The sequence below is a fragment of the Cucurbita pepo genome, chromosome 13, assembly GCF_057944985.1.
Source record: "Cucurbita pepo subsp. pepo isolate OVF chromosome 13, ASM5794498v1, whole genome shotgun sequence".
NCBI classification, from domain to species: Eukaryota; Viridiplantae; Streptophyta; class Magnoliopsida; order Cucurbitales; family Cucurbitaceae; genus Cucurbita; species Cucurbita pepo.
The window spans coordinates 13478180-13504623 of NC_141810.1; the positions used below are offsets into that span (position 1 = coordinate 13478180).

Sequence of the window (26444 nt, forward strand, 5' to 3'; positions counted from 1 at the left end):
AGAGATCATTATCATTTTCATAATAATATTGAAAATATAATAGTCAAAATACTTTTAAAAATATAATAATAAAGAAATAATAGAAGGATATATGAAAAAAATTCAATTTTTTTTAATGTGTTGCGTTGAAATTGAATTAAAAAAAAAAAACTATGACAAAAATAATCAATTTCAAATTACAGGTCAAATTGGATAAAAATTAAGAACACTCCAAGTTGAAAATATATAAAAATTAAAAAAAAAACACATAATTTCATTTATACTAAAGAAATAGGCATGGATGAAAACTCACAAGATATATATATATATAATATATATTATTGAAACATGTCTTCGTTAAATTTTTGTCCTAAAACGGTAAAAAAAAAGTATATTTATATATATTGGCCACTAGCGATTTAACTATTATAAAAAAACTACATCATCATTTTCTTTTAAAACAATAAACATCTCTTTTATTACTTCAAACTTTTTGGATTTATATATTTTTTAGGAATATGTGTAATATAATAATAATTTACAAAAATAGAAAAAGTTAAAAACTTTTTTATAAAAAAAAAAAAACCCATCTAGACCCCTAAATATGGAAGTTTGCATCATTAATAATTCTATTAATGAAAACCCTAATTAATTTTCATAGTTTAGTCAATTTAAAAACGTTAATGCACCATCTTCACATGATTTCAAATATAGAAACTAATATATAATTAACAGTCGATTCAGCATATTCTTGATTCCTTCTAATCTTCTCTGTCTATTAAAGAAGAAAGAAAGAGTCTAAACGGATTAAATTTCAAAAGTTTAAAATTTAAATTGATACCAATGTTAATTTGAAATTTTAACAAATACAATCCTCCAAATTTAAGAATACAAATTAGATTTTTGTTTTTAATGTATAACCTCAATATGAAATATGGTATCCAATAGAAATAAATGTGACAAAAAAAACCCCAAAAACTATATATATATATATATTAAGGTCTAAAAAATCCAAATATTTAAAATATTTTAATGAGACAGGGAAAAAAAAGAAAAGGAATAAATAAGCATATGGTCACACATCATATATTATATAAATTAAGAATTTAAGTTAGATAGGGAGGAAAAAAATAATTGGAAAGAAAAGGAAAGGTGTGGGAGGTTGATATTTTATTGGTATGAGGCAATTTGTGGCCCTAAAAGAATAGGATATGATGGTCGATAAATTGGAAATAAATAATAGATAAATAAAAGAGTGGGGGCCAAAAAAGAAGAGGTGATGTGAAAAGTAGCAAATTGAGGGATCTAAATGCAAAGTGCATGTAATTGGAATACAGATTTGTCATTGGCCTAACAAGAAAGAAATGGTCTCTCAGTCAAAATACAAAACCCACTTGCATCATTCTTATACCTTCCCACCTTACTTCACTTTCAGGTTTTTTCTTTTCTTCACGTTTCTTACTCTCATCATAAAGACCATAATTAACCCATTTAAGAAGGCTTGGTATCTGGAATCTAGCTATTTATCAAGCAAACCTATGATTTGTAATTTTTCTTTCATGTTTTTATTTTATATTTACTAGGATATATATACATATATTTGATAATTTGGTCGGTTTTTTTTTTAAAAAAAAAATCTTATCTTCTATTTTTCTCTACTTAGAAAAAATTATTTGAATTTTTTTATTTACATAGATTTCAAATGAATTTATTTGAAATTTTAGTTAGTATAACCCTAAAGTAAATTTAGGGAGAGGAGAGGAGTGGCAGACAGATTCTGAAATTAAGACAAAGATCGTGAATCCACTGATTGTATACGTAACACGAAAAAAAAAACAGACAATAAAACAAACAATATTTACTATGTCTATGATTTTGATGCAAAGTATAAAGAAGAATAACATGCTTGAAAGTTTAGAGACCAGATCAAATAAGAAACAAAGAAAAAGGATCAAAATAGAATTTAAACCTAAAATGAAAAGGGCAGGAAGAAGGAGATGTGACGGGAAGAAATGTGATGGAGGAACAGCTAAGACAGCCATATTAGATAGTGTAAGTTGATGGCAGTTGGTGGGCTGTTTGATCAGATGGATGATATCAGAGGAGAAGGGCCCTACGTTTTTCAGGTTTTCCTGGTTGCTGTGATGAAGAAAGGGATTAAAACTCCACAAACGCAACCCAACCAGAGGGCACAGCAAAACCCCAGATCCAGCATTTCTTGACCCTTTGACTTTGAAATGTTCATAATTGAGTTTAGAAAGCCTCAAACTGACCCATAGCTTTCAAGTCTGTCCTAATCCTAACCAAGTGAATGATTTATTTGCCAAATCTATCTCAAAATGACCCAGTCCAATCAAGCGGTTCCTTGTTGCTAAGACTGGTTTGATTGACCTCAAGAATCCATTTCATTCAGATTTGCTTCACCATAGCAACCGAAATTGAAATAAACGAAACGACCGTGATGAGAGAGTCGAAATCCCCACCTAGTTGTTGTATTAGAAGAATTTTTTGTATCCTATGGCTAGGGAATCTAGCTTTCCTCCTCTTTTTGTAATATTTCACACCACTAAATAAATATGTGTTTCTACCGTAACAACAATTATTATGAGGTTGCTTAAATAATATGTGGAGTAAGGGTTTACCTCATGTGCAAGGGTACTAGAATCACCTAACAATGTATAAAGCAAACTGCTGGATCAGTACTAGTAGACAGTGCATTGAATAATAAGCATTCTGATGGGAAATAAATCAAAGGATTGTTTGACTAAAACCTAACTAGCTGCTTCAGTACTAACTTAAAATTATTGATATCAGGAGGAAGAGTACCGTTAAGAGAAGACAGCAGAAGATGGACTCAGGAAAGGCCATTGACGAAGCCATTTGAAGTGTCCGCTTTGCTGTCATTGGCAACATCTGTCAAGAAGATGCTACCTGAATCACACCATCCGCCTAAGACATCCCTCCTGCAGCTCTGAAATTTGACATAGAATCGATATGTCATAATCATTTTCCCCGAACAGCACGAGGAATTGTCATTATATTGATTATAAGGTCAATACAAATTTCTCGAAGAAACAATAATGATTTGACATCACATTAGCCTTTTGTAAGGTAGAAAAATCTTAAGTTTTAATAAATGCTGATTATTTGTCAATATGCTTTGCTTTCCCCAAACACCTTCCATGAAATGGGGAATTATTCAAGACTTTCAATTATGACTGTAGCAAATATATTTCTATTATCCAATTTCGGTTGCTAGTAACTGAGGTGATGTTCGAGGTAGCATGATGACAGAATTATCCAAGGACAAGATGTCAGGTTCAGTTTACTCTACGGTCAAGTTAATAACATACAAACTTGACGTGCTCGCGAAAAATTAACCAATTTCAGCATTGAACTTTACTCAGCCAAAATAACTTCAAATTTAGCAAAGGATTTTTTATTGGCTCAAACAGAACAAAATTGATGCAACATAAAGAGACATTTAATACCTTACTAAACCCAAGCCAATTTGAGTCTCCTCTTAATGAAAATACTTTCTTGCTTTCTTTCCACTGACCACAGAAAACCTGCATGATCTCCACGTTCGTGTTAACATTCAGAGAATTCCCCCTTATCAGTAGAAGAGCACCATATGAGGCATTATAAAGCCATCGTTCTAACATGTAAATGTTATGATAATGAGATCCTTTGCTAAGTTTCACGGGAAAATTGAATTACTGAGGAAATGTGCAAGTTCAATAGATACCTCAACCAGGACATGGAATAGAACACACATGACGTACAGCCCCAAATTGGAGGCCTCAAAAATGAAGAAAACAGAACAAGAATGAGATTAAAACTAAAGGAACTTCATCAGTATCATCATACAAAATATCAATTTGTCAGCATAACGAGATGTACTTTCTTCAATGAGAGGCAAGGCTTTCATTTAAAACGAAGAAAAGAATATAAATGGGTCGAACAAAAAAATAACAAAGCCACAGCATGAAGAGACAAAGCAGATCTACTTGGTTATGAGATAGGCTATTACAGAACTACTTGGTTATGGACCCCGTGGTGTTGAACGTAACCATAGACCTCACCTCCTCTAAGGACTCCTAATCCATCAAAACAAATTCAAGCCAAACAGTCCATAAAATACCAAGAATAATTGCACACAAAAGCGCCCCTCCAATATCCTGAAAATTCAGTGTTTTTCCTCATCGAGCAACAGGATTTATTACAAGCCAAAAACACACCGAAAGTAACCAAAGAAAGCCATCCAAACGAAATTTGGGAAATGAAATTCCCCAAAGGCACACGATGCATCATTGAGATGCACTTCACAGTCAAATGAGAAATACCCATATATTTTTTGAACGTGCTGATTTTAGAATAATTTGAGTATGAACATTACTACCCTAGGAAAAGTATGATGAGACCAGTTTTGGTTTCCTAGGCCAAGATACTAAGCATAGAGGAATTTCCCCCACATAAGAGTTAGATGGCTCAGCTAAGGGATAATATATATATATATATCAATGAGAAAGACTCCATGACCTTTCTAATTGATAGAAAGAAACGTATTAATTGAGAAGCTTACCTCATAGTCAACTCCCTGGACATAAATGTAATCGGAGTCAATTGATGAGAAAGCCAGTCCCGTAATCTGCAAATAAGAAAGATGGGGGCATTGGTGGAAAAATTAAAAGAAACCTACTCGTCGGAAACAATAATTTTCACGGGGGGATTGGTGGAAAGTCTCACTAACCTCATACTTCGAGCAGTGAACCCATCTTGTTAATGCTGACCACCTAAATTTTGAATGTGAATTACATCATTTAGTTGTGGTGAATATGCAATTGAAAGCATGCTAACACTCTATTTTCTCACCACATATCCTTGTAGAGCATAATTAACGGATCACTGACAATCATGTACAGTCAATACAGTTATACCATTTGGCATTATAATGTTGTGAACGTGTGCATTGTTTATGAATGAAAGACTTATATCAAAAGTGTACATCTCAAGAATCGGAATTCCTTGAGCAAATCTCCATACATGAAAGTAATTTCAAACAGATAAACCCGTGTTCTGGTCTCAAAATAATTCAGTACAAAAATCAAGACGGCTTGGAAGAAAAGAAACATATGCAGGTTGTATTTGTAAAAAGGTTCAACAGCAATCACCTTCGAGGATCATAGATTGTTACAGTTCGATCAGCCCCACCCACTGCAATATTACCATTTGAGGATGTGCAGACAGCATAAAAGTTATCACCTACAGAGCCACAGATTCTTTGCACACAACCACCGTTTTCTTTCATTCTCAAATCCCATATCGTCAACTGCAGTTATTGCATTAGATGAAAAGGAAAGCCACCATGGAAAACAAAGTAAAAGACCTATTAGGTAGTAAACGTGGTCTCAAAAACACTTTTACCTGACAACCTTCGGTGACAGCTAATATAGAACTTCCATCCTCAGAAGAAAGATTCTGAATAAAGCTCAATGCAGTTGGATACCAGAGTCTGAAACAATTATTTTATTAAAAAAACACACACACAAAATCTTTATCTTTTTAGCAGGGGAAAAAAAAGAACAGATGTTCAAGAATTCATTTAATGACAAAATGAAGAAGCTTAAAAATGAAGCCCTAAAAAGGCCATAATATGCCACCACAAAGAAAGAAACTGGCCTCTTACACATTATTTCTCAAAGAGTTCTCAAGAGAAAAACTTCTTATTAGCATGACAATAGTGCACATAAAAGAAATCCAAGCAGAATTCAACAGCCTTGTAACGGAGCTCAAAAGGATAATTCCAAGACATCCTTAATCATTCAAACTGAAATGATTCAAAAATGTTAAAAGCAAAGAAAATTGAACCGTTCAAGTTCTTGTTAAATCTTGTCATATTTCTAGCTCTTCTCCTTGAGCAAATTTCTCATAAATCCTTCGAGTTCTAATCCCATTGGATTATTGGAATCTCTTGCTGAGCACCCATTGTCCTCATAGACCCACTACAAGACTTCTCAACTCAGCCCAAAATGAATTTCTATCATGGTAAGAAGTAGGATCATGAAGCCCTGTTATCCAAACTATCATGCATCAATAAAAGAGAACTTAATGGATCAATGTAAAGGCCCCTTTTTAGATCCTCCAGACTGGCACTGTATTAGGGAGAATTTCTGAGAAGCTTGATAGGCGAAAGAAAGGGGACGTTCCAAAGGATAGAAGTGTAATCCCTGCTCCATCTGTACTGCTTTTTTAATAAGAAACTGAATCGACTTGGTTCAATGTTCAACACTTCCATTTATTACCCTCTATGTTTAAAGATCCAAAAAAGAAAAAGTGGCCATACAACTAGAGAGGTATATTAGGAAGTTAATTAATATGGAAAATCTGAAAGGAAACCCTCAAAATGACAATCTTGAGCATGGTAATTTGGCAACCTATTGTCATTGCTTGCAAAATGTTTGATGTTATACCTCTATGTGCTCTCTAAGGTGATATTTTCTGTTAGCTTATTAACTTTTATAGTCAACTATCGTTCCTACTGCTAACAGAACCAAATAGAATGCAGTTATGTTGCCTTCCTTGTGAACTCCGTTTTCAATGCGGATAGACCTGATAAGGTAATGAACCTCACCAAAAAGGTATCACAATAAATAGAATGAATAAAGCAACTAATGTCAGTACTTACGTGCGTAATGTTCGAACATGGACATCCTGGTCATAAATATCAACAGTTCTGCCAAAGCTATGAGCAACAGCTGCCTGAAAGAAATTTAAAACATGATGGTACCTAGTGGGTTACTGTAGTCTGAAGGTCTAGATCAATATGAAAAAAGATAACTCTTCTGATTAAATAAAGGTAGAAAAGAGCATCTGATATTTCTTTTTTTTAACACTCTGCCGCCGTCCTTTAATTCTAAAATCAGGTTTCAGGATGCAAGTGTACGTGCGTCTGCATTAGAACTTGAAACTTAGAGAGTTACATAATGAAAAATCAAGGATGGGAATCGGCAATCACTAATTAAGTTTTACCTACGGTTACACAATATGCAGAAACTTTTTATTCTGAAGATGTATGTTTGTATGCGTATATATGTGTGACTAGTAAGCATCTTGAACATGGCAGAAGGAATGACTTCTAAGCATTTAAAAACTCTTAAATTAAGAAATAGAAAACCGTGAACATTTCACTTGGACTGAAGCATAATCCTGCCCAACTGCCCTCACCAAGACCTGAATTTTGAGGGAGTACAGAATACGTAAACCTGTCTGCATCTGAAATTTGAAGAAAAATTGTAAGGTTAGGTGTACATTTGAAGAGATTATATAACAAAATAGAAGACAACGAGAACAGTTAACAGAAGCACAGGCATGCAAAAAAGGCAAATTTTAAGAGAAGTAAAGGTGACCGATAGACCATGAATGGGAAATGAACATCTACGAAAAAGAAAAAAAAAGGAAGAATATACAACAATCAAGTTTATATTTTAATATCTTGTTGTAAGAAACAATTTCATTGAGGTATTAAATTAACAAAAGGGATGAATAATCCACGGTGATTTCAAAAGGCTTTCCCAATTGGAAGAAAGGGAAACATAACCACATGAAGCAAAGATGTTCAACAATTTACACCAAGAAATAGCATAATAAATGACAAGATCAAAAAACACTTCAAATGTGTGCTTTTGTTTAAAAACTCTTTGATTTTGCTCGTTCCAAATAACCAAAAAGAATACCCTGTCGATTGGATGCTTTTAGATAACGTTGTTTTCTATCTAACCTTCTATTGCAGTTAATTTTGTAACTTATTTTGGTAGATGCTCTTGAGGGAATTAAAAGCAAGTACGGAGGTAAGAAACCCTATAACACAGCTATGACGCACCAAAAGCCAAGTTGAAAGTGGGCATTGCAAAAAACATAAAGAAACGAATCCACTTTTAATTGTCATTAGTAAAGGTTAGTTACAACAAAATTGAATTAAGAGCACGATGTTAGTTTTAATATGCACCATGTCAATGAAAGTCATGACACGTGTTTGTATCATGTACAAACATCATGCAGCTTATTCGACTAATATTAAAAAAAAGCTCCAGATATTCTATGATGGAACTTGACTGTAAATCATTGGTATCCTGACAACAAAACAGTGTAAAGATATTGTACCTTTGCCAGTGGCGTCTAACTTAGAAACAATGAGGTGACCATAGGAGTCAACTGTCCCCAGTAAGAGGTCATTGGATCCTGAATTAATGCACCATATCAATAATTATGATAATAATAATAAATGAATCTTGGAGACTTTGGTTTGTATAGTGTGTTGATGTCCAACTCATAGAAAATGATGTGTCGTTGATTCTTTGTTTTTTATGTGGCTATAAATATACATATTTTATTTGCGGCATTCTATACATGTACAACAGGTGCGAGCAAGAATAAGCTGACTTAACTATCAACTTCAGCCAGGACCAAGCTCTGGATCTCTGAGCGATGAGGACAGCGATTCAGCAATAAAGAGTCTAGAACCTTCAATAAGCAAATTGATATACCAAATAGGTAACCTTAAGCAATTGATATACCATGACTAAAACTATAATATGTTACTATACCTTTGTCTGTACAGGAATCAGTAAGCTATCTTTTCCCTCGACGACTGATGATTCTTCCATGGAAATCTAAAGAAAATAGAGTGGAATATATTGCAATCAATATTTTACCAAAAATGAAAGGCAGGCGCAAAAGAAAATAGATTTAGTACATTAACCATTAATATATGTTGCCAGTTGCCACTGCATTCAAACAGTCACCTTATTCAGGTCTTACCTAAATATGCAGAAATAACCCCTAGATTCAAGCACTACACGCATAAAGAAGGGGCAACAGTCAACGTGACAGCATCTCCCATCAACATGACAATCCAAGCCAATTTTTAGCAAAAACCAACCTTTTAAATGGCTTTCCATAGATAAGGTATGACTCTCTCTTGGGGTTGAAGAAAGAGAGATTTGTAGAGGGACCCCAAAGAGCTCAGATTCCAAATCAAATAATCACCTAATGACAAGGACAAGCTAATTCGAAATAAATTATAACATATCTATCCATTCTAAAACTTCCCTATTGATTAAGAGGCATTCAGAGAAGAAAATTCCACAAATTAGCTCCCGCAGTTCCTTCATTGATTGGCAGTAAAACTTTAAGAAATTGCTGGATAAAAAAAAATCTCAAAATTTGTCCTGTTAAAGAGGATCAGAAGTCCAAGAATAGGCCCCAAAATCAACCTCTACCAAATTTCACATCGAAGCCTCTTTCATATCCTCCTTGCAAATGGAAATGAATGTAAAGGACTCGTATAATTAGTAACCAGAGTTATAGCAGTAAACCAACCACTTCCATTAATCCCGAACTTAAGGGCTATGCCTTTCTAACTGTAATCTCATGCCAAAGAGATCCTCCTTCTTTATGAAAGTATCACGTCCATTAAGAGGAGAAAGCAACATTCCTCCTCCTTAAGTTGCCAACTCCAAGCCTACGTTCATCGTCCAATAAAACTACTGCCATCCTCAAAAGTAATAGCAGGCCACAAAATACTTATGGAGCTTTTCTCGATGAATTAGGAAGTCTTCGTTGGGATTCAAAACAATATAAAATCCAAGTATGAGCACTAGATAGAACATATTGATTGAGAGTTAACTGACACAGACCTCCTTTAGACAAGCAAACAAACATCAAGGAATTGGAGGTGACTATGAGAACCTCCTTCATAGCTCATTTACGGCACTTTGACAATAGAAGAAATACATAAAACTAAAAGCATCAAAGAATCAGTTTGAATCGCCAAAATCCATCCGCATTGCAATCCGCCACACAATGCTATACTTACTAGCAACAACAAAATGGCCTTGTTTTCCGATACAACTCTATTACGAACAGATACATCTAACATCAAAGCACCACACGACGCATTAGTTCGCATTTTGCAATATCAAGACGCTCAAAAGCATACAGCAGCATACCTGGAGTTTAAAAACGCGGGAACCGGAAGCGATGAAGACATAGCAGGAAGAACCATCTGGACTAACCTAGAAGGAGAACGGAAACCAAAATAGATTGAAAGAGACGGAACAAAGAGCTTAGGGTGGATGAATGAGCAGTAAGAAAAACAAAATACGTACATGGAGGGCGAGACGAGTGGGCTGGAGGTTCCCGGGAGAAGGATCGCCGATGAGAGCGGGCGGCACAACCGCCTTCCTCAGACCTTTTGCCTTCAACATTGCTTTGCTGCAGAGGCGGGAAAATTCTCCGGCGGTGGACTGAAAGTTGATACACCAAGCCCAGAAAGGAAATCGCCCGGTAATGAAACCGATGCTACCCGGCCGAATTTTCCGCCATTTTAGGTTTAAATAAGGTTTGTTAATTAAATTATAAAAAAAAATTATTTTTTCTTTTTTATGTGTATTAATAAAGTTTAACCATGCTCATTTTTTAATTTAACTTTATTAAAAAAAAATTAAATTTTAGAAGTATTTTTGAAATAATTAATAATGTTTTTAGAATTTATACTACACAATAATATTAATAATAAAAAAACAGTTTGTTAATTATATTTTAAAAATTTAAGTTTTTTTTTTCCTTTTTTATGTGTATTAATAGTAATTTTTTAAAGTTAAACAATGCTAATTTTTTAATTTAACTTAATTTTTTTTAAGTTAAACAATGCTAATTTTTTAATTTAACTTTAATAAAAAAACTAAAATTTTAAAAATATTTTTGAAATAATTAATAATGGTTTTCGCCAATAATAATAATAATTTTTACCTCATAATTATTTATTTTTTATAATTAAAACATTTATTGTTTTTAGAATTTATAGTACACAATAATATTAATAATAAAAAAAAGGTTTGGTTAATTATATTTAAAAAAATTAAATTTTTTTTTTCCTTTTTTATGTGTATTAATAGTAATTTTTCAAAGTTAAACAATGCTAATTTTTTAATTTAACTTTAATAAAAAATTTAAAAGTTTAAAAATATTTTTGAAATAATTAATAATGGTTTTCGCCAATAATAATAATAATTTTTACCTCATAATTATTTATTTTTTATAATTAAAACGTTTATCGTTTTTATAATTTATATTACACAATAATATTAATAATAATAATAATAATAAAAGAAAAAAAAACCGTTTTTAGAAACAAATTGTCGTTGGATGAAGAATTATCTTATCGTCTTCGGGGCCGAACTATCCGCGAGGCGCGAACACTCGCAGTCATCAGTTCATCCCGACTGAAATTTTCTTTGATGGATTCAAGCTTCCTGCAATTATCTCGTCCACTATCAGTCAAATCCACATTTCTCAACGCGATTCGAAAGACTAGTTCCATTTATTCGATCCCCGTCGGAAGAAATTTTCAGTTCCGAAGGCATTTCAAGCTGGAGAGCAGTAAAAACGGCGGCAGAAAAACTCAACGCGAAGGCGCTTTCGACGAAGCTGCATTCGAGGCCGAGAGATCTCGCCTCGACGCCCTAGCTATGAAATCCATGGCCGAAGCTTCTGTAAGGGACACTGAAGGCGCTTCGGACGACGATCCGAAAGCTTGGAAGTGGGTGATCCGGAAACGAATCTGGGATTTTATGGAATCTCAAAACATTGCTGCTAATCCCCGACCTGTTCATCATCGAATCCCTAATTTTGTCGGCGCCATGGAAGCTGCTAATAGAGTGAGCTCCTTAATTCCTGAATTGTTTTGTTGGAAAGAAAATGTTTGAGTCGATCTTTTCTTTGTTGGAAATTTTGATTCCTTCCGTATATACCTGATGAAATTGAGTTGTATCAGTTGTGCGATTTGGAAGTGTTCAGGGATTCGCAGTGCGTGAAGGTTAATCCGGATTCCCCTCAGAAGGGTGTGAGGCTTCTTACACTTATGGGTCAGTTCTGCTGATACTTTTAATGAAATATCTACCACTGTCTGCCATTTACAATATCGTCAAGAGACTATGTTTCAATGCAAGTGAACAATACATTTTTTGCTTTTCTGCACAACCCTTTAGTGATTATCAAGAACAGAGTTCACTCAAGGATGTTGGATTTGAATCTTACAAAGCCCAAGTGCAAAATTGTATGGCAAAAGACTGGCACGAGTGATGTGAGGGGAAACTCAAAATGTGTCAACTGGTCATGTCTTAGTTTAGTTTATTACTAAAACTAAGAAAGATTTGAAATTATGAATTTCTCTTGGCAAACGTGGTGGTTGGATGAGTGGACGACGTAGTCCGATTTAATTATCATTTTTAGGTGGTTGAATGTGAGATCCCACATCGGTTGGAGAAGGCAACGAAGCATTCCTTATAAGGGTGTGGAAACTTCTTCCTAGTAGACGTGTTTTAAAACCTCGAGGGGAAGCCCTTGAAGGGAAAGCCCAAAGAGGACAATATCTACTAGCGGTAGGCTTGGACAAGCAAACTTCCACTAAATCATATGTATCATCTTTGATTCCCGACGAGCATGACAAGCATGACAGATTTTTTCAGGTTAAATCACAAACTAAATTGTATTTTGATTATGATCAGGTGGCAAAAAACTATTAACACCTCAGCCTCGGTTGAGAACAGGTTTTTTCTCCATAGTCGAATCCGGAATGCTGACTTCTGCTACCATCAAGGAGGCCTGCACTTCTGTTGGGGTAGCAAAGTATGGAAAGCCAATTGGACTTGATGAAAAGATCAAAGTTGATCTGATCGTCATTGGCTCTGTTGCTGTTGATCCCAGAACAGGTGCTCGCCTTGGCAAGGGTGAGGTAAGAGTGTTACTGTTGGCTTAAAACATATTTGCTCGGAAGATTTGATAATCCTCGGTTTTGCCTCTTTGGAAATGGAATGTATTGATTAAGGGTCTGTTTGAAATAGCTTGCTTAAAGAAAGTGTTTTTAAGCCCTTAGAAAGTGAATTTGAACAAGCCCTCTTATGCGATGGAACGAGTATACTTGATTCTATCTATGTTTCTTTACTCGATTCAAACAAACTCTAAAAGTTTATAAACCAAACTTATAATTTAACCTCCACTATAAAGTGCAGGGATTTGCAGAACTGGAATATGGAATGCTTCGGTACATGGGCGCCATTGATGACTCGACTCCAATTGTTACTTCTGGTTGTATAACTGCTCTGCTTCTATCTTATCTTGTAGCATCTCATTCTTTTCATTATTTTCAGCAACATGATGTTGTGTTGATAAATTGCAGTTCTTGATATCAAAATATTCTTTACAATGAACTTTGATCGTGCAATTTTAGCCGTGTAGATAGTTTAGCAGTTAGTTCCCCAATATATATCATTTTCAGACCTCCCCATCCTCAATAAAAGAGAGCTTGTTTTCAAATTATCGGTCGAGATACCTTTTGTCGAGCTGTTGAGATAATACGTGTGCAGAGAGCTGTTGGTAAACAACCAGAAGTTTAGGTACAAATTGATAGCTTACATGTCATTGAGTTCCTCTGTTTGCAAGTTCATAGTGTCTTTGTGAGATCCCACATCGGTTGGAGACGAAAACGAAATATTCTATATAAGGGTGTAGAAACCTCTTCCTAGTAGACACGTTTTAAAAACTTTGAGAGAAACCCCGAAAGAGAAAACCAAAGATGAAAATATCTGCTAACGGTGGGTTTGGGCCGTTATAGCCTTTGTACTTTTAGGTTGTACATGTTTATCAAATGTCCCGTCGTAATACGAACTTCCAATGTCTTGCAGTGCATGATTGCCAATTGGTTGATGATATTCCAGTTGAGAAGCTATTAGTCCACGACGTGCCCGTAGACATCATATGCACACCAACGCAGGTCATTTTAACCAACACGAAAATCCCTAAACCCCAAGGTTAGCAGCTTTGCTTTATCCATGCCAAACTCCCCTCTTGAAATACAAGTCCTGTTATTTCAGGTGCCTGCATCTATATTCAATACTTGTAGAACTTTAAGTCAAATTTTTTCCTAGTAAAGATGTCTTTTCTTTTCATATTTCAAAAGAATTCTTGAGATTGGGGGGACACGAGTATATGAACAAGTTTGTCAAGTATCAATTAAGAGAGTCTCATATAACACCCCAAAATGTTCTGAATTGCAGGCATTTACTGGGAAATGTTGTCTCCTGAGAAGCTGAGCCAAGTTCGAATACTCAGGGAGCTCAAACGTCGGATCGAACGGGAGACCGGAAAACCGCTGCCGTGTGGCCCATCGGAGAAATTACCACCAACAGCTCAACGAAGCTCGAAACCTGGACGACGTGCTTCCTCTAAGAACTGATCAAGGGGAAATGGAGAGAAGAAGAAACAAGCCTGCATCAGTTTTTTTCTTTTCTTGTCTTTCTTCCTTAGTTTTGGTGTTGAATAAAAACTCTCCTCCAAGGAAGATTTGAAAGCAACAAAGAAATGAAAATATAAATATATACTTTAAGGAGTTCGACAGTGGCAATAATTTCAATAAAAATAAATAAATAAATAAATAAAAGGTATAAAATAGAAGAAAAACGCTAGAAGGAGGGCTTGAACCTCCGACCTTGTGGTTAACAGCCACACGCTCTAACCAACTGAGCTATTCCAGCTTTGTTAATACAGATGAAACATTATTTATTTAATCTATTTAAAATTAACTTTTTTATTTCCCAAATTGTCACAGATATTACGTAAATTGTATTTAAATTACGGCCCAAAAAATTATATTCAACCATTTAAATAATTCAAACATAGAGATTTGAACCTAAATATTTAATTTATTAAATGGTTCGGTTTATTTATTTATTTATTATTTTTATAATAAGGTTGAATAACTATTTTTTTATTCTCGTCTTATATCAAACTAATCTAAATTTTTTTTATTTCAATTTATTTTTAGAAAAAAAAAAAAAAAAACTAAATTTCGAAGTCTTTTGATTGAACTTTATTTTGCTTATTGGATTATAAGTACCAGTTTAACAAGCTGCTATCAAGCTTTTTGGATTAATTTTATTTTTTTTCTCTCTCAAGTGACTTGCTAATTAATTATTTTATTTATTTGAAAAAATAATTATTTAGATTTAAAAAAAAAATTATTTAATTAACCAAATATTTATTATTATTATTTTCACTAGAAATTCAATGTTTTTTTCAAGAAATGTGGAAGCATAAAGAAATTGAGAAAAAAAAAACGTATATTTTTTAATATATAAAATTAAAAGATAAAAATTAGTTATGAATAAAATAAATCATACCCACAGAATTCAAATTATTGCATCAGGTTGGTAGAAAAAGTAATTAAGAAAAAATAGTCAAAAGTCAAAGCAAAGCAGCATGCGATGATCCATTATATCAACTCTCAAAATAAATATTTCCAAACTCAAAAGTCAACGCCCAAAAGAGATGATTTTAAACCACTCATTCAAAAACAAAAAAAAAAAACAAAAAATAAATAAATTAAATTCGACCATTTTAAAGTAACGTGCGAATATTTGATGTATGAAGTACGAAAGTTTAGTTAATTGTAACATTATAATATATAGATAATATTTTTTAATATAATTTTAAGAAAAAATAACTTAACAAACACGACCTAATCAAACTCGAAAATAGAGGGTCGGGTTGCTCGAGCTAAAATATTTTCCTATATCTAATTAAAATTAAAATTTATGAACCTCCAAATAAAAATTAAAAAAATAATAATTTATTTACAAAAAGAAAAAGAAAATGGAAATAATTAATTCCACTAAAAATTTGAGAAGTTGGCAAACCCATGTCCCAAAATCAATTATTTGGTCAATTAAATTTATGTTTTTGTAAAAAAGTTTGAAGATTCTTTTCTCACTTCTTAAAACACTCTCTTTTTCCCTAACCTTTAATCTTCTCTCAATTTGTGAGTCAAATCTTCAATATATTCTTCTTTGGTCATAGGGTTGAATTTATATATATATATATATATTAATGCTCGTAATTTTAGAATCAAGTTTCAATACCTAATCGTCTCAATCTTCCCCGCCCACGATCATTTTACATATTTATCTTCACTCAAACATTTATTAGAAAGAAAAAAAATCAAAACTTTGTTTTAAGCTAAACATACTTCACAGTAGAGTTCTTATGATTGAATTACCGAACAGTATAATATACCTTGTTAGTATAAATATTAATTATGAAGCATTTCTCGACGATAAATTTATATTTTTAAGATATTCTCATTTAGTCTTAATTCAAATTTGAATTTTTGAAAACTAGATTCATGCACGAGCATTTAATATTATTTACTAAAATATTAATTTCATTCAAATTTAAAAAAAAAAACAAATCAAACTCATTGCCAAAAATAGTGAACTCAAAAAAAAATCTAACCTTTCATAATTAACCCTTAATGGATTTTTAGCCACTCATATAAATTCTATTAATTTTATTTATTTGACTTTTTTTTTTTTTTTTGGAAAATTTTTCCTTAAGCATGTTTTAAATAATTATTAATTTCCCATACTTTTATTATTATTTGAAAAAAAAAACACCCTTCACTTAAAATTTGTGAAAACTGAGTTTATTTCAAAATATTTTTATTTTTTATTTTTTTTATCGAAGGTATTTAAAAAAATGGTTGCAAAGTTTTTTTTATTTTTATTATTAAATTAAATAATTTAATTGAGAATTAGTTAGGAAACTCCATACTTCTTGTGACGCGTGTCCTCTTATAATTATGTTTTTTTTTTAATTCAATTAACTTTTTTTTTTATTAATTAAAATTATGACTCTTGCACGGGTGTGGGATTGGCACGCCCCCAACCAAATTCCTTCCATTTAATTATTTTGCCCCCGCACGTGCCAATCAACATCCTTTTTCTTGATTTGGTCGCACAAAAGTACCATTTTATTTATTTATTTTTAAATAGACATTAATTTTTAGAAAAACATTATTTCAATGTAGCTTTTATAATTACAGCTTTATTTATTTAAAACAATATTCCACGTCAGCAATTCTTTGGTATGTTTAAAATAGACAATATAATAAACAGACTATATCATGACAGTTTAGCGTCCTATTAACTTAAATTTGATCTGTTTAATTTATTGTGATATCCCACATTGGTTGGAGAGGAGAAGTATCCTTTATAAGGGTGTCAAAATCTTCCCATAACAAACGCGTTTTAAAGCTTGAGGGAAAGCCTAAAAAAGACAATATATGCTAGCGGTGGATCTGGGTCGTTACAATTATGCACTAGTCATATTGATGACGTAGCATTGAAATGATGATTTATTTCATTTTTTTAATAATTATTACGGTAAAAAACAATGTATCATTGCTATTAAGAGGAGATTATTGCACAAATCAGGGACACGAGGCAAAGAGTGGAAGCGAATCCGATGATAATGATACTTCATCATATTTATTTAAAATTTATATATATATATATATATATACATATATATATATATAGCTGACAAAGCTGTCAACCAATGAGCCAAACGAAAAAGAACGGAAAGCAAATAAAATGAATTGATTGATAATAATAATTCATGGCTATTGTCCATAAAATAAACGTGACAAAATTAATTTAGAATGTCTATTCTGCAAAACCAAATTATGTAATTAATTCGAAGTATCTAAATTAAATGAACCCACAAAATTAATATTTTATTTGCAATTCATAAATTTTTAATGTCTTACCGTTAAAATATCATTTTTTAAAATGTTTGCTTAATACAAAAGTTATCTTATTTATAATTAAATAAATTACGAAAATAATAATAAATAAAAATAACAACAAATAGAAAAGGTAATTACTTACCTATTTTTCTTATAATAAAATATCAAATATGATATATATATATATATGGTGAACTATAATTTATTAGTAAATATACTTAACAAATTTATTTATTATATTATTAATTATCGTCACAATAAATTTTAAATTAAACCATTCAATATTAGTTTTTAGAAAAAGAATTGGTAAAATAATCACATTAATTTTTATGCAAGAAAAAAGTGACTAATAAATTCAACTATTATTAAGATTTCAAATAATTAAAAAAAAAATAAAAAAAATAAAACATTGTTAGCAAGGGACATGCAAGCATCCTTTTCCTCGTTGTCGGCCGGAGACTTTCGACAAATCGGACCAGATCCATTCCCTCGCCTCGAAAAATCCAAAAAGTACTAATTATTATCTTTTTAAAAATATAATAATATATAATTATAAAATCAGCAAAATCTTTCTTTACATTTACGTTATGCTATTGCTCGCTATAATTATTAACTAATTATTTTTAATTATTCCATCCATCCACCATTCCAATCAAAAGGTAAATGGTAATTTTTTTTTTTTACTACCTTCCAATTCTAATTTAAATTACCATTTAAGATAACTTTATTACATAACTAATCTCGTGTAATAATTTATTTAGTTGTTATAAAATAAGATTAGAGAATTTAAACGTGATTAATCATCTCTTAATTTAATAAGATGGTCCAAAAATTGGTGGGAAGCCGTTGAATTTATTCAATGTGTGAACTGATTAAATTAATTTAAATTAATTAAAAGTAGATAAATATGAAATTAATTAATTAATTAATTTATTTATTATTATTATATGATAATAAATTTAACAATTCGAAAATGGATTAGGCGGATGAAGCCGTTGAAAAGTTCACAATCCCTTTCATGATTGGCGGGCGGTGCCAACTAAGCCTCTTTAGTGGACCCCACTTTCACCACATCTAGTCCACGTACGATTTCAAAGTTTGACCAAATGCATTTTGACTTCAAAATCTCATAATAAAAAAAATATTTTTAATATTTTAATTTTATTAAGACAAATAATTAAATTATAGGATTTTTAATTAAAATATTTTAATATATTAATTTAGATTTATTGTTTTAAAGTGTTTATAATATATGGAAAATAAAATTAAATTTGCATAAATAAAGTTTCCAATACGACAAAAATCACCGAATCTAGAGAGAGACATGTGAGAGAAAAGTTACTTACGGCCAAACTACAACCTTTTATTATTATTTATATTTATGTTTTTTTTTTTCAATTAAATTCCTATTTTATTAATGTTCTACCGAACAAAGATTTGTAAACCAATGACCACGTGTCTAAAAAAAAGTGAATCCCCGACAAAATATTTTAAAAAATCAAATCCAAATTTAAATTTCGGTCTTTTCCTTTTTTCCAAAATTAAAGTTATAATTTTTTTAAAAAATATTTATACTGTTTTTTATCGAATTATTCTATTAATCATTTAATATAAATTTAAGGTACTTTAGTCAAAATTGTCCGTCTCGAATAATTTAAATTCTTATTCTTTAGAAAATTCTAATAATAACAATTAAAAATTCATTTATAATTAAAAAAAAGTATAATATTTAAATTATTAAGAAGTTGGAAATTTCAAAAATTGTTTCTTACAAGTATAAAAAGCTTGATTATTAGAATTAATTTAATTTGACTTAATAATTCAGTCAAAGTCAACCATCCCCAGTTTACCCTTTTATTTTCTAATTTTAATAACAATAATAATAATATTTATGTGGATAAATCTAAACATATGTCTACCTAGTATTAGTATTTAAATGTAGATTACTTGTCAATCTTATCTTCCCATTAATTATTATTTATTTTTATTTTTCTAAATATGGGATAATATTGGCTTTTAGTAATTATTATAATCTTTGTTATTTAATTATTATATATAAATTATAAGTTAATTAAGATAATTTTATAGCTAGTTTAATTGCACAAGATTCTTCCAAGCTAAAATTGAGTTAGGTCAAATTACAATTATACCACTCGAGTCTTCTAGTTTTACAAATAAACCAAAGGCTATAATTATAATAAAACAAAAAACTATTATTGTCTTTATTCTTGCATTTATTTCAAAATTTGTATTTAATAAATATTTTATTTTTAAATATGCATCCCATAAATTTATAATATATTTGAAAATTATAATTCTAAACACATTTATAGTATTTTTTAATATATTTTATTAAAAACGGGTCATTAGGGGGAGATCAACTCTGTACATCTCTATATTAATATAATATTGTTGATTTTAGTCAAACCCTTCATCGTTCTATATTAATAGATATCATATCTTATCTATTTTTAATATTTTCTCGGAGGAATGCACTGTTGAACAATTTATAGTAGGTTGATATTAGACAAGCTCGATAAAAAATTTAAAAAATCAAGATCAGATAAAATGAGACACAACTTTAAAAGTTTAAAGATATCGGGAAAAGTTGATAATTTTAATTTTTTTATTAAAAGAAATAAACAAAAATGCTTGAAATTCAATTACTAAAAATAAGAAGGAAAAAAAAAAAGGGATATGCAATTTTCAGTCGGCGAAACAGAGAACAATTCCAATATAAATTCTCTGGTTGTCTTAAAAAAAGGATTGAACTCGACCGACTATATAAAATTCATATCCAAAATCTTCATTTTTTGTTGTTGTTTTTTTAACTAATCGGTAGAACAGAGATTCCCTGTTCGAATTTCGGCGGCGCGTGTTTAAAAATCCCCCAATTTCGCATCTCCTTAACGAAATCGAATTCAACTCGAGAAAAAAACAAAAACCCTCTGTTTTTTTTTTGTTGGGTTTTCGATTTTTAGCAAGGATTTTGCATGTGCTCGTTGAAAGTGGCGAATCCGCGAGGAATTGGAAGTGACTTGGCACAATTTCCAAGTGACGGCGCCGGAGATGGCGACGGCGACAGCGGTGGCGACGACCCTCATAGACTATTATTCTACAGTCAACACGATGACGGCGATTATTACTCCGCTGTCGGCGAGGTATCGACGATTGTGTCCACGTTAACTAACGTCATGTCAGGACAGGGAGCTGGCGAGTGGAGCTATGGCGGCAGCCAGGGTTTTGCGACGGGATTTGTTTCTTCTTCTTCTTCTTCTTCTTCTTCGTCGTCGTCGGCGTCGGCGTCGGCATCGGCATCGGCATCGGCATCGGCATCGGCTTCTTCTCCTCTGTCGGCGTACTCGTCGGGTTCTGAACGGAGCTATGCTTCGGCGATGAGTTCTTGCGGTGGTTATTGGGTTGGGCAGAAACGAATGCGTGAAGAAGAAAGTGTTCAAGGTTTCGTGTTCTTAATTTTCTCAAATTTTCAAATATTTTTGTGTTTTTTTAATTTTTAAAAACTATTATTTTAATTTAATGGAATTATCGTTGTTCAGATTATTAAGCAATATAACAGTAAATAAGATTTTATTTATTTATTTTTTGGTGTTAAATTTATAAATTTTTACTTCCATTTTTCAACAGTGAAAGAAGAAATTCCAATTCCAATTCCAAACACGGTGGCTTCAAATCCCGCCGCCGTTTTAGCGTTTCCGGTGACCTCCAACGAGGCGGCGGCTGCCACCGGCGAGAGAAGACGGAGATACAGAGGAGTACGTCAGCGGCCATGGGGGAAATGGGCGGCGGAGATTCGCGATCCACATAAGGCAGCAAGGGTCTGGCTCGGCACCTTCGATACGGCGGAGGCTGCCGCCCGAGCCTACGACGAAGCTGCCCTCAGATTCAGAGGAAACAGAGCAAAACTCAATTTCCCTGAACATGTCAGATTAATTCCACCGACGCAAGACATTTCGGCCACCGCTTCATCTGCCGGTCCCCTGTTTACTCCGCCGCAGGCAGCCGCGTTTCAGACACAAAATTACCGGGATTATATTGAATACTCCAATTTGCTTCAAAACTCCGGCGAATTCCTTGGCCAACCTTCGAGTTTACAGCAAATGTTTTATAATGCGCAGTTGGCTCCATTTCCATCCTCGTCCTCTCCGGTGCCGGCGCCAGCGCCGTCAATGTCATCCGTTTCGAATTCTGTTTTTTTCCCTCCGCCGCCGCAACAGCAGCAGCAAATGGGGTTTTTCCGGCAGCAGCCGCCGCAAAACCAAAACCAAGCTGGCTCCAATTACTTTCCGGCTACGTCGTGGAATGATCCCGGCGGCCAGTACCCTCCTCCGTCGTCCGGTTGATTATACGATTTTCCCCCCTTTTTAGAAGTAAAATAAAAAGCATTTTTGTTTTGGATTTATTTTTGCTCAATAGTTAAATCATTCCATTTTTTAGTTATTAGATTTTTTTTTTTTTTTTTTTTGTAATTTATTTATCCAAAGTTTTGCATGTATTTTTTTTCCATTATCATATGATCCAATATTAATTATATAAAATATTTATTTTATCGAATACAATTTTTCATCCCTAAGCTTAATTTACAATATCTAGAGACCATAACTATATCTAAAATAGATACTTAATTATATTTAAATCGTAATTATTTTAAAATAAGGAACACAAAATAATTTCATGATAACGTTACTCGAAAAAAAATATAAAATAAAATGGTAAGTAATTTAGATAATGTTAAAAAAGTTTAATAGGTAATTTCTTACTTATTTTATTGATTTTTTTTTAATAATTAAATTGAAATCTTAATTCACATTTTTCAATAAAGAAACAAGACAAACATTCCTTTCAAATTGAAGTCAAACAATTTGAACAAATGGGAAGATTTTGCTTTTGGTTAAGTAAACAAGAAGATTAATTCACCCTTTATTTATTTTTAGTTCTGTTATTTGAAATTTCATTAAAAAAATATTATTAAATGATTGTATACGTGGAAATTACACGCTAAAATAATATAAAATATCGATATATATGATTACTTCAAAGAAGTATTTATTCTCGAGTCAAATTTACAAAAACGAAAAAAAATATATAATAGTATTCCATACTTATTTTTGTACCTTAGTCCATTATTGACGATGTAATTGTCACTTTTTTTTTTCTAAAGTTTTTTTTTTTTACTAAAAGTAAAAATTCCAATTTATGATATTCTACCATAAATAAATTACATTTTTCTCAATATTTCTCAATATTTCACGTAAAGAAAATTTAAATAAAATAAATAATATTCTATTAGTCATTGAAAATGAAATAATTTTTTATCTATTTATTGTAGTAATTGACTGAGGTAATTATTTAATTAAGGATAAAAATAATTCGCTGATTATTATTTTTTATAATTATTTTCATTAGATTCGATTCAATTGAATGTTTACATCGATCAAATGGGAATGATTGCCTGTTTTTGGTCCCCACATGCACAGGTGTCGTTTTTCTATTCGTTTATACGAGCACATGTTTCTAGAAACATGACAGGTGGCAAATCCTCTAGAATAAATAATAATCACTCATAACCTAAATTGAAAAAAATAAAAAAAAGTAAACAAATTATTTTTTTTATTCAATTTCAATCGACCACGTTCACGTGTTGCTTACTTTTGAACGTTCGAGAGTTGAATTTGTAATTTTTATAATGATAGGTACCTGATAAATGAAATATATACTAATTTGATAAATAAATTATTTATTTATTTAATTTATTATTTTAAATATTTTCGACATGTGAAAATTTAGAGTATAAATTAATATAGTTTGTTTAAATAAATTAAAAATCAATTAACATTTTTTTTAAATATTATCTTAATTTTAAAATTTTCAATGTTAAGATAATAAATTCGATATTTATTGTTTTTTTTTTTAATTATTATTTACCATAAATTTACTTGAAATCCCGAACGAAAAGCGATTTTACTTAAATACCCCTTGATGTGAACCATACGTCATGATATGTTAGGTCGGTTGCCCGTTTGGTCAGTTACCTACCGCAGATTTATAGGGTACGATGAGAACCCATGAAGGAGGATACGGATGTTTGTCCAGTTGTGTTCATTATCCAATAAAGAGCTTCCACGTCAGATTAAGTCAGCGTTGACCATCTTAGAATGGGACCCACCAATCAAGAGTCCCTTTGCATTACGATTGTTTTTCTTTTTTTAATTATCGTTTTGACAACGGAAGAAGGTTGGCGAAGAACTGAGAAAAATGTTAAATTTTGTCGTTTAGCTTCGCATGAACTCATTGATTTTTAATTTTAAATATTCAGTTTTTTTTTTTTTTTTTTAAATCCATATAATTCGATAACTCGACGCTTTCGAATTACCCAACTCAAATCATAAAATGGGGTTCGGTTAAAATTTTTAAAAATAAAAAAATTTGGGAGAATTTGATGGTTTAACCTAACAAATCTGAAAACAACGTTAAAATACGAATGGGTCGATTAGTAAATCATTCCTATATTATTTTTTTAATTTACACTTTTTTATTGATATATGTTAAACCACCTTACGACGTGTTAGGAATGAGATAACAAGTTGGCATAATTTTATTTGAAGAATGAAATTACACGTAATAGAAAAATTTATACGGGGAAATTATGATTTTTTTTTATTTAATTTTTAATATATATATTAAAAAGTGGGCAAAATAAGGCAATTTTTAGGTGTAGGTAGCTAGTAATTGCAGCCTCTATTTTGTAGTAGAAGGCAGCTAGAATGGTGACAGAAAAAAACCAACAAAAAAAGAAATATGAAAAAGTACCATAGATTTTGATGTCAAATCTTGTTAGATTAGTAAGGAAGCTGTCACTTCAATATCGAGATAAATTTATAGTGTTCCGATCTAATTTTTTGAAGTGCGACACTCGAGTGATCGAAGTGTACATGAATTAATCGAGACAGTCTAAATGCGAGTGACCCGAAAAGTTAAAAAAAATTGACATTAATGTCTGTACCAACACAGTGTTCCTTCATTTTTTTTTTAATCATAAGAATTTCAAAATTAAACGTGCAGAACATGAAGTGTGCGGTGTAATTATATTGCAGAAAAAATGTCGAGATCATTAGATGCCGAATTCGAAGGGTTTAAATTAAAAAATATTTTAAAAAGAAAAATGAAGACTACTTGGGTGACTGCTTTGTATTTTTGTGCTTTATAGTACTAAAGTTTGGTCGGTAATTGATGAGTTATTCTTTTTTTTTTTTTATTCTCTATTATTAGTATATTGATTTTATTTATTTATTTTTTGAATCTAAATAAAGTTTATATCTTCTTTGAAAAATGGGTTTCAAACACTTAATAATTGGTTTTTTTTTTTTTTTTTTCAAAATTTAGTTAAAAGTTTCAACTGGATTTGAAAAAATGGAAAAGGAAAAGAAAAAAAGAAAAAGAAATTAATATTATTAACAAACGTGTAAAAAAAAATACAAAGAGCTATTGATGAGTGGTTTTGAAATATATATATATATATATATATATATATATATCGAATTATTTTAAAGGATTTTTCCTTGGGGGTTTTGTAAAAAGATATAATTATTATCTATGATTTGATATTTACTTTATTGATCGAAAAAATAAATTATTTGTGGAATAAAAAACTAAAAGATTAGATTAAACAAAAAAAAAATAAAACATTTTTATATTTTGTGGATAATTATTATTAAGAAAGTATAAGACAAGTAGATGAATTCGACCTACAAAACTCACTTCGTGAAATTATTTTTTTATATTAAAAATTACGATCTAGTTTGATAATTATTTTATTTTTTAATTATATATATAATTATTTTTTTATATTAAAAAAATTAAGAATCTCGTTTAATTCTTAACCAACTAGTTTCATAACATAATTGTTATCTAATCCTATTTTCTTTTTCAAATACAACGATAATTATTTTATTTTTTAATTAATTAATTAATTAATTAATTAATTATATATATATATATATATATATATATATATATATAAAATTTATAAACGGTAATTCTAATTATAGTTTTATTGTTTTATGACCTACAAAGCCAATAAAATTATTTTTTAAAGAAAAAAATAATAATAAGCAAAGAACAAGAGGCTATGATAAATTTTTTGTTTTCATTTAAAAATAAAATAATAATAATAATAATAATTTGTTTGAAATTAAGAAGTGACCCAAACCAAACTTGGAACAGCTAAGGATTAAATTAAATTGTGGGGTTTCTAAACCTAATTTTCTTTAAAAATGGATGGTCCAAATAGGGATAAAATATTAATTTTTTTTTTTTTTTTTTTTTTTTTTGAATTTTGGGGTATTTTTTAAAATCACTGCCAATCTGTGCCTCTAATTGAGGCAGTCCACCATTGCCATGACCCTTGCCTAATTTTTTTTAAGATTCTTCACACTTTAGTCCCTAAACTTTCATTACCTTTGCAAAGATGGGTACTTCTTTTATGTTAATCACATTTCGGTCCAAATGTTTGAACAGACAATAATAAACCAACTATCGAGTTTTAGATTTATGTGTAAAACATGCATTCTAGTTATCGAGCAACCCCAATGGAGTTTTACCCTATCCAAGCATTCACGATCAAGGCATGCTAGAACGTGTTTTAGGTGCGCCAAATCCAAAAGACGGAAGATCGAAAAATTTTACAGTTAACTGGACTCAACAGTTCCTTCCTACTACTTCCTGCTATTCTATATTTCCTTAAAAAGGGTGCTCAAATGAATGGAAAGATCTCCAAGCTCAATTCAAACATTCACGACCAAGA

General features: G+C 31.1%; 3 protein-coding genes and 1 non-coding gene across 7 annotated transcripts; 2 read left to right on the top strand and 2 right to left on the bottom strand.

Moving 5' to 3' along the window:
* Positions 1-1813: 1813 nt before the first annotated feature.
* LOC111808847 (uncharacterized) lies at positions 1814-10361 on the bottom strand. 4 transcript variants are annotated; one of them, XM_087117093.1, is made up of 14 exons: positions 10149-10361; positions 9990-10055; positions 8586-8651; positions 8427-8502; positions 8143-8220; positions 7157-7254; positions 6668-6741; positions 5407-5494; positions 5154-5311; positions 4733-4775; positions 4565-4630; positions 3471-3548; positions 2806-2950; positions 1814-2647 (listed from the first exon to the last, which is right to left on the bottom strand). In XM_087117093.1, the coding sequence occupies exons 1-13, from the start codon at positions 10245-10247 to the stop codon at positions 2834-2836; spliced, it is 1107 nt and encodes a 368-aa protein (XP_086973219.1). In that variant the 5' UTR covers positions 10248-10361; the 3' UTR covers positions 1814-2647; positions 2806-2833. The 4 variants fall into 4 exon arrangements, with proteins under 4 accessions (XP_086973219.1, XP_023550817.2, XP_086973220.1 ...); XM_023695049.2 differs by lacking the exon at positions 1814-2647 and having other exon boundaries at positions 2657-2950; XM_087117094.1 differs by lacking the exon at positions 1814-2647 and having other exon boundaries at positions 2657-2950; positions 9990-10045; positions 10149-10347.
* An 808-nt stretch (positions 10362-11169) lies between these two features.
* On the top strand, positions 11170-14428 carry COG0212 (NagB/RpiA/CoA transferase-like superfamily protein). Its single transcript, XM_023695824.2, has 6 exons — positions 11170-11699; positions 11816-11906; positions 12549-12775; positions 13053-13128; positions 13725-13850; positions 14097-14428. Exons 1-6 carry the CDS (start codon positions 11280-11282, stop codon positions 14273-14275), a joined length of 1119 nt encoding a protein of 372 aa, XP_023551592.2. The 5' UTR covers positions 11170-11279; the 3' UTR covers positions 14276-14428.
* Positions 14429-14499: 71 nt separating this feature from the next.
* Positions 14500-14573, bottom strand: TRNAN-GUU (transfer RNA asparagine (anticodon GUU)). Its single transcript has one exon. It is a non-coding gene; the product is annotated as a tRNA-Asn (tRNA).
* A 5744-nt stretch (positions 14574-20317) lies between these two features.
* LOC111809177 (uncharacterized) lies at positions 20318-22084 on the top strand. The gene is made up of 2 exons (XM_023695558.2): positions 20318-21082; positions 21269-22084. Exons 1-2 carry the CDS (start codon positions 20617-20619, stop codon positions 21982-21984), a joined length of 1182 nt encoding a protein of 393 aa, XP_023551326.2. The 5' UTR covers positions 20318-20616; the 3' UTR covers positions 21985-22084.
* Positions 22085-26444: the final 4360 nt, after the last annotated feature.

Coding starts and splice junctions, on each gene's coding strand:
- LOC111809177 (XM_023695558.2), top strand. CDS start 20,617: ATGTGCTCGTTGAAAGTGGCGAATCCGCGAGGAATTGGAAGTGACTTG. Junction 21,083..21,268: donor TGAAGAAGAAAGTGTTCAAG/GTTTCGTGTTCT, acceptor ATTTTTCAACAG/TGAAAGAAGAAATTCCAATT.
- COG0212 (XM_023695824.2), top strand. CDS start 11,280: ATGGATTCAAGCTTCCTGCAATTATCTCGTCCACTATCAGTCAAATCC. Junction 11,700..11,815: donor CCATGGAAGCTGCTAATAGA/GTGAGCTCCTTA, acceptor GAGTTGTATCAG/TTGTGCGATTTGGAAGTGTT. Junction 12,776..13,052: donor CTCGCCTTGGCAAGGGTGAG/GTAAGAGTGTTA, acceptor TATAAAGTGCAG/GGATTTGCAGAACTGGAATA.
- LOC111808847 (XM_087117093.1), bottom strand. CDS start 10,247: ATGTTGAAGGCAAAAGGTCTGAGGAAGGCGGTTGTGCCGCCCGCTCTC. Junction 8,652..9,989: donor CCCGCGTTTTTAAACTCCAG/GTATGCTGCTGT, acceptor TATTTTCTTTAG/ATTTCCATGGAAGAATCATC. Junction 4,776..5,153: donor ACAATCTATGATCCTCGAAG/GTGATTGCTGTT, acceptor TTCAAAATTTAG/GTGGTCAGCATTAACAAGAT.